Raw genomic sequence first — 8,216 nt, forward strand, 5'->3', positions numbered from 1 at the left:
TTAAAATCTTTCTGGCCCAAGGCACTTAGCCATGAATTAAATTGAGATTAGTGATTTGATGAGCTGGCCTTCTTTGCCAGCTTTGAATAATTAATTTTAATGATGCTCAGTAAAAAATGGAGACCTTTGGAGCTTAGGGAGCATTTCAGCAAATAAGAATTAATAGGGAGAGGGAGGGAGGTCAGCCGGCCCAGCCCATTCCAAAAGAAATGGCCTGTGGGTTGTCCCATGCTGTGAATGAATGACCAGGAGCAACTTCAACAGGATTGAGAGGGGGGAAAAAAGAAATCCAGCTTTTTTTTTTTTTTTTTTATTACTGCTGTCAGAGTCCAGTAGGGGGATCAACTGTCCAGGTTTTCCTGGGACTGGGATTTCTCGGTGCTAAAACTGGCAAAGTCCTGAGCAAACTGGGACAAGTTGGTCACCCTGAGTGCAGTGGCTTAACTCTTAGATGCAGGTTCGGCTCCCACAACCGCAGCCTTTTGACACCTTACTTGACTCCACTGCATCTGGACTGGCCATTGCTGTAAAAGCACGCAGGAATGCTGTAAGAGCTCTCCTCTTCCAGAAAGGGACACCTTCTAATGCCTCTTCTTGCTCTGGTATATTTCCTCCAAAACACTCTCTCCATGGCTTCACAGAAAGTGGAGGTTTCAGCCCTTTGGACTGGAGACCCTGTTTGGGGAGAGGCAGTCCCTTTGGGAAACGGGAGATGATTTCCTGCCAAATACATGTGGCTGGTGACTGACTGCCACGCCCTGGGCGGGGTAGCAGAGTTAGCAGTCTGTAAGTGCACCTCGTGCACCTGGGGCAGAACAGCTGTGCAGATGGCCGGTGAGGGGCGGGCAGCACTAGCTCTGGGACACAGGAATTTGAATTTGAATATGTCCAGCGGGAGAGAGAGGCAGGGTGACTGGCAGTGGTTAATTAAAATTATAATCACTGTAATTAATCATGTTCATAGCAGCTGACTTTTATTGATCAGATTGGGTGCTTTATATTGATTGTCTCAAGGATCTTTAAGCCCCTGTCAGGGTTATTTCCCCATTTTCCAGATGAGGAAACTGAAGCCCAGGCAGTTAAGTCACTTGCCCAGGATGACTTAACTAGTAGATGCTGGAGCCCAGATTGGCTCAGGCCACCTGACTCAGGGCCCTCTTACCATTTGTGCTGTTCTGCTCTCTGGGAACCTGGCGGGAACTCTTGTTGATTTGTATGTTAATTGGAAAACAATCTGTGTGCCTTTCTCCTCAAGGAACATGGTGGTGGCTTTGAAGGAACTGTCCATCCGAGGTGACTTCAGAACGACTGTGGAATATCTCATTAACCTCCTGGAGACCGAGAGCTTCCAGAACAACGACATCGACACTGGGTGGCTAGATCATCTCATCGCTGAGAAAGTGCAGGTGGGGAGTGTCTCACCTCTGGATTGCAGAGACCCCCCAGCTCCCTGTAGGCTTGGTTGCCATGAATACTGAAGTGCTGTCTTTCCTAGGCCGAGAAGCCAGATATCATGCTTGCGGTGGTGTGCGGAGCCTTGAACGTGGCTGATGCGAAGTTCAGAACCTGCATGACAGATTTTTTACACTCTCTGGAAAGGTAGGGCACGAGGATAATTCTTTGCCCCTTTTGGGATATGTCTTAGTGGCAAGTAAGTCCAAACGTAATTTATTTGGCTGCAAATCAGTCACCAGGTGATTAGTGAGCCCCTCTTACGTGCTAGCTTCTGAAATTCCTCATAGGGACCTGGGCTGCCCCGGAAAAGGTCAAGGGACAGGATTCTCAAGTCCAAGGCAGCAGTCAACATACAGTCATGTGTTTATTCATGTTGATTTGAGTCAGGCATGTCATCACAGGAGTTCAGAGTCAGGTTGTGGATTTGAGAAGCAAAGCAGTTATAGGTCACCTCTACAAATGGGTCTTTCCCAGACCCTCACCTGAATCAGCAGGTGCCTAGTGAAAAGGACCAGCATGGCAGTAGGCAGGTGCTAAATGTTCGGATGAGCCAGAGTTTCTCAGCCTCAGCACCATTGACATTTTGGGCTGGATAATTTTTTGTTGTGGGACTGTCTTGTTGCAGTGTAGGATATTTGTAGCATCCCTGGCCCCATTCAGAGTGTCCCCTCTATCCCCGGAATTCATGACAATCAGAGTCCAGGGTGCTGACCATTACACAATGGGGCCTCATGGCAGTCAAGTATGTCTCTAGACGTTGCCAAATGTCCCAGGGGTAGAGGCAAAAATTGCCCCCGGTTGAGAATCACTGTGCTAGGCAAATGAAAGTATCAAAAAGAAAACAAAGGGATAAAAGTTTTTAGTGCTTACTTCTCATGCTTTTTGAGTGGTAATAGCATCAGTCTGTGAACTGGTTTCTTTCATAAGCAGGCGGCAGGATTCCTACATAGAAGCTTTCAAGAAGAAGCCATTATGAACTTTGGTTCCGGGAAAGCCCTTTCGAAATTTCACATCCTTCAGCAAGAGCAGTTTCCTCAAGTCCTGAGGAATGTCCGCTTCCTTGGGATGATCCATGTTTCTTTTAACCAGATTTAGCTTTCTTAGTACAGCCAGGTGTGTTGTTGGTGTTTAGGCAAGGCAAAGAGCTGGGTGATCTTTTAAAATCCAGGAGAGAGCCATAGAGTTCTGCGACTCCCAAGGCCGACCCTCAGGTCTGTCTTCTCTTTCAGGGGCCAGGTCCTCCCTGCGGATTCCCTCCTGAACACTGTGGATGTGGAATTAATTTACGGAGGCATTAAATACATTCTCAAGGTAAAGGCCTGTGTTTCTTGGATGTCTCCAGCACTCTGAAGACTTGAAGGAGTTTTTATTTTTGTGATGAGCCATCCCTGGAGTGGGTTTCATCATGCTTGGGTCCCAAGATGCCCCGTGTAGCCTGTGACCTTCAAACCCGAACACTTCGGTTTGAGAACGCATAGGCTTGAGCAATACGCACAAGGCACAATGTAGTGGTTATTAGTTTCCAGTGGCTTCTGTAACCAAGTACCACAAATTGGTTGCTTCAAATAATGGAAATGTATTCTTTCAGTTTTGGTGGCCAGAAGTCCAAAATCAAGGTGTCGGCTGGGCCCTGGTCTCCCTGAAGGATCGAGGGGGAGAATCTGTTCCCTGGTTTCCTAGCTTCTGGTGGTTGTGGTCAGTCCTCGTCTTTTCTGGCTCATAGACCGCCTCGCCAGTCTCCGCCTCCAATTTCATACAGCTGCCTTCTTTCTGTGTGTGTCTTCACACCATCTCCCTCTGTGTCCATTTCTCTAGGTCCCTTCTTTAGAAGAACACTAGTCAGATTGCATTTAGGGCCCACCCTGCTCCGGTGTGACCTCAACTAACTACATCTGCAAAGACCCTATTTCCAAATAAGGTCACATTCTGAGGTTCCAGGAAGGATGTGAATTTTGGGGGACACTGTCCAACCCATTACGGAGCATGAGCAGGACCATTGATGAGCTGGCATAGTGCCTGGGTCCATTCCTAAGGACTGCGAGGCTGGCTTTGTCCTGTGCCTCTGAAACAGGAATTAGCATGTGGGATTCTAATCTCCTCCTGTGCCACCTGTGGTGTCTTTGGAGTGTACTCAGGGTTGCTCTCCCCTGGTGGAAGTGTTCAGTTACCTTTCCCATGCCATCCGAGGTCAATTCAGCAGAGAATGACAGTATCTGAGAGGTGCAGATGCAGGATGAGGTCCCAGGTCTGAGCTGGGGTGAGCTGTAGGAGGCAAAGTGTCCCCAGGAACTGAGGCCTTCCTGGCACTTCCTAGCCTCACATTCTGGGGAGAGAAAAGAGGATGGAGTTCAAGTCTGCTTCTGAGACAGAATTTTTATTTTCTTTTTTTAATACTGCCAAGTACACATTGAACTTTCAACTTTGGAGATTTTTAGGCCTAGTTCAGCCAAACTCCACGGGACTGTGCTGTAAAACCAAGTGCCTTTTGCACCCTATGCTTCCTGGTTACCTTTGGGAGCCAGGGTTTCCCCAACTCGATTTTAAATATGGCACTTGCTCATTGTAGAAAATTTCAAGATTTCATACAAGCATAAAGCATCAGAAAAATGAATCCAGCACGTGTTGGCCCTCGGAAGCAGTCTTCACATTTTAGCAAATCTCATTTCAGTTATTTATTTATTTTTTCCCTTATGCACCAGTTTTAACAAAGTTAAGATCATGGCGCAAGTACAGGTTTACTGCTTTAATGTTATCATGGCATAAAGTCTCTCCATGTTCTTAACAAGTTTTCTTTAACATCAGTTCAATATCTGTAGCACTGTACAGTTGAACTTCCCACAGGGACAGAAATGTTCTAGATCTGCACCGTCCAGTGGGGGGGCTACTTGTGGCTCTCGGGTACTTGAAATATGTCAGGCGTAACTGATGACCTGAATTTTACATTTATTTAATTTTAATTAATCTACGTTTAAATAGCCACAAGTGGCTAGGGGTTACCTTATTCAACAGTGCAGGTCTAGAATATTTCATTGCAAGGTCGTCAGATACCTAGTTTGGTTCTAAGTCTTACTGTTACCATAAATAATATTGCAATAAATATTCCTATATTTCTTGCCGTCTGTTGTCTCAAAATGTATATTTTATAAGTTGAAGGCTTCTTAGAGTGTTTGTTTTCTGAAAGAGAATACACACATTGAATCTCATATTGAAAGGCACAGCTGTGGCCAGATCCTGGCCACCTGCGCCTCTCTCAAATGTCCCAAGTCTCTGTGTGCCCCTGGGCAGAGCCAAGTGTGGGGGGCAGAATCCTAGACTACATCCAGGTCATTGGTGGAGTCTAAGGGCTGCCTCACCCAGAGAGAGGCCCCTTCTCCCTGTCACCCAGGGTGGCCCTTGCTGGGGGCTGATGCTTGGAGGCAGGAATCGGAAGGAAGCTCCCAGGTCCCAAGGGCACACAGTTGGTGAAATGTGGCCAGCAACCATTATCCTACCCACAGGACAAGTGTGATGCCCTGACTCCCCTCTCTCCCTGTAAGCTGCTTCCTCAGGGTGACTGAGAGCTGGGACTAGACAGGCAAGGTGTTCACCCTGGCACTCCCGCCACGAACACTAGCTCTAGCTCCTGGTCAAGGGGGTCGCATGGTGCTCTGGGGGCAAAGGGACACACAGGCATCCTCAATTCAGGTAGGGACATTGCACCTGTCCCCACAGGTGGCCCGGCAGTCTCTGACCATGTTTGTCCTCATCATGAATGGCTGTCACATCGAGATCGATGCCCACCGGCTAAACGATGGCGGGCTTTTGCTGTCCTACAATGGCAGCAGCTACACAACCTACATGAAAGAAGAGATCAACAGGTACGTGGACTAGATTCATCCCAGAGCAATATTTTATTCCCTCTTTTTAACTCATGTTCTATCTGCCAAGAATATTCAAGATTATTGCAGGCTCCACCCATAGGGCATCCTCTCTCCCCATTTCAGTTATAAGGTGAAGTCTTATAGTTGGTAAATATTTATCGAATAATATTTACTGATTGTTTCTCTGTGCCTGTTGGAATTATGTGTGTAAAAGGAACTAGTTTTCAGCCATAAAAGGGTCCCTCCCTTTGCTCCCCCAACTCACGCCCAGTCAGTTTTCAGTGATTGTCAAACGCCATCGTTTGGGAAAGTGGAATCCCCCATACCACACACAGGGTGAGTGACACTCATGGCTGCCTTTAGGAAGAGAAAAGACTATAGAACCGCTGACTCAAGCACGCTGGGTTGATGGTCCTCCCAGTCTCTCCCCACCTCCCTGCTCCTTCTGTCTCCCAGTTACTGGATTACCATTGGCAACAAGATGTGTGTATTTGAGAAGGAGAATGATCCCACGGTCCTGAGATCCCCCTCAGCTGGGAAGCTGGTTCAGTACATGGTGGAGGATGGGGGCCATGTGGAGGCTGGGGACAGCTATGCTGAGATGGAGGTGAGCACGGAGCAGGCCCTTGGGTCACTCAGGCCTCCCCCACATCCCCGCCCCCCACCCGGCATTGTTTTTGCAAACGGGCTTCACCTCTTACCTGGGCCACCAGCTGCGACTTTATAAGAGAGCTAGTGTGTGGGGGTCAGCCCAGATTCCCTGCAACATTCAAAGGGAAAACCTCAGAAATGCACACCTCCCAGGAATGAGTAAGAACTGATTAATAACGATGGTGACGATTAAAAAGTCTTAAGCCAACACTTGCAAAGCACTTACCGCATGGCAGGCACTATTCGGAGCATTTTACCTATTTTAAATTACCTTCTTTAATCATCCCAGCAATCATAGGAGATGGGCACAGATTTGAACCCCATTATACAAACAAAGAAATGGTGCCCAGGCGGGCTAAGGATCTCAGTTGAGGTCACATGTGGCCAAGATTCACATCTGGCCTTCATTTCTTGCTGCCAAAGAAAATGATAATGATAATGATAGTGAAAAATATAGCACCAGTAGGAGCCAAGGTTTATTGGTCTCCTGCCATATGTCAGGTTCTTTATCATGCTGATTCCTTAAAGAGGCCCATGAGGCAAGACCGTCATTATTCCCCATTTTGCAAAAAGGGAAACTGAGGCCCAGAGAGGAGAAGGCATTTCTGGAGGTCACAGAGTGATGGGCAGGGTGCTGGGGTTGCAGCCCGTGCTGGACTGACTTGGGCGTGCAAGCTGTGAACTAACTGAGCAAAAGGAGCACAGTACTAAGTGTCTGTAGCCCACGCCACAGAAACAAAAACCCGTCATGTCCATATATTCAGGCTCTCAAGCCAGTTAAAGGGGCTGGTGACTGACTGTACTGCAAGCACATTCTTTGTTTGACAAAGTGTCCCCAGGGGCTTCTCTTCACTGCCTTTAGAAAAGCAGCAGGTCACAAAATCCACCACATTTTAGGAACGTGTATATTAATCACCCTACATAATATGATTTAACTGTATTTCTAAGAGAAGCTTTACTGCCAAAGGAAAGATCGGTTGCCATGTCTGTGAAATGGGCACAATAAACATCTACCTCCCCAGCTGGCTTTGCGGATAGAGGTGATTCATGCCTGGCATGCAGCAGGTTTCCCATAACTGTTAGTTTGCTCTATTCTTTCCACTTGAACTCTGCCAGGGCATCATTCTATTTAAATGATGCAGGTCCTGCTCCAGAGTTACTAGTTCTGGGTGACTCTGGGTGTCACACACCTGGACCAGTCCTGGTGCGCTCCATCTTATTTCTTCTTTCTGCAAAACAGGTGATGAAGATGATCATGGCCCTGAATGTGCAGGAAAGTGGCCATGTGAAGTATATCAAGCACCCGGGAGCCGTGCTGGAAGCAGGCTGTGTGGTGGCCAAGCTGGAGCTTGATGACCCTTCTAAAGTGCGCCCGGTATGTAGCACCAGTAACAGCCACCCAGACTGGCTCAGGTACACTTGTGACCTCTGCCTGTTCAGTGAGCCAAGCCAACTGGAGGCTCCTGGATATCCTGCCTCCGTGCACCCCAGTAGCCAGTGTGATGGGTGCAGAAACATGTCCTCCTTTGCTCAAATCCCTCTCAGCGGCTCTCCATCCTGGTTAGAATGAAACCTGAGTTTTTCCAATGACCTGCAAGACCCCAAATGAGCTGTCCTCACTTTTTTGTCTTCATCCATTCTCCCTGTCACTTAACGGAACAAAGCAGACCTCTCCACCTGGGTAGAGCCTGCTCCCTCTGCCTGGAAGGACCTTCCCCTAGTTGTTTGTAGTGCTCACCCTCTCACTGTCATATGTGCTTGGTCACAGAGAGTACTTAGCAGAAATAGGTCTTGTTAATGACCTTCCTAAGTATGCCTTGCATATGGGAGGTTGCTCGTCATTCACGCATGTATTGTTCTTTTCTCTGCCATTTTATTAGTGCATATGCCCAGGAAAAAAGCTAGAAAAACATTTTAAAAAATCAGTTTGTTTCTTTCCTCCAGATGTTCTGTTAGTTTCATCTTTTTCTTCTTATTCTTTTCAGTATTCTCTTTAGGGGGTTCTCAAAGCTAGAAATAGACTGAGCCTTTTTAGATCGCTAGGAGGGTCTCTGCGCCTGCAGTGTGATTCTTTTCAGCAAACATTTCCTGGGCTTGGTATATGATACAGGGCCAGGCCATCAGTCCCTGCAGGCTCATATATGCCAATGAAATGAGCCCTTGTAATTCAGCTCAGCAAGTCCAGTAAGGGAGACTCCTCTTGCGGAAGGCCATATGGGGAAGCCAGAATCACATTGTGGAGAAGGAAAC

At 47.5% G+C, this 8,216-nt stretch overlaps 1 protein-coding gene across 1 annotated transcript in view; it reads left to right on the forward strand.

The window, feature by feature from the left end:
- Nucleotides 1-8,216, forward strand: part of ACACB (acetyl-CoA carboxylase beta) — a 105,538-nt gene that overhangs the window by 51,906 nt on the left and 45,416 nt on the right. The window contains exons 13-18 of the mRNA XM_023521909.1: nucleotides 1,256-1,406; nucleotides 1,496-1,599; nucleotides 2,685-2,766; nucleotides 5,167-5,312; nucleotides 5,772-5,922; nucleotides 7,207-7,341. Of these exons, the coding sequence (XP_023377677.1) occupies nucleotides 1,256-1,406; nucleotides 1,496-1,599; nucleotides 2,685-2,766; nucleotides 5,167-5,312; nucleotides 5,772-5,922; nucleotides 7,207-7,341 (769 nt within the window). The remainder of the gene's footprint in view (nucleotides 1-1,255; nucleotides 1,407-1,495; nucleotides 1,600-2,684; nucleotides 2,767-5,166; nucleotides 5,313-5,771; nucleotides 5,923-7,206; nucleotides 7,342-8,216) is intronic.

Source organism: Pteropus vampyrus, unplaced genomic scaffold (assembly GCF_000151845.1).
Source record: "Pteropus vampyrus isolate Shadow unplaced genomic scaffold, Pvam_2.0 Scaffold322, whole genome shotgun sequence".
Classification (NCBI taxonomy): Eukaryota; Metazoa; Chordata; class Mammalia; order Chiroptera; family Pteropodidae; genus Pteropus; species Pteropus vampyrus.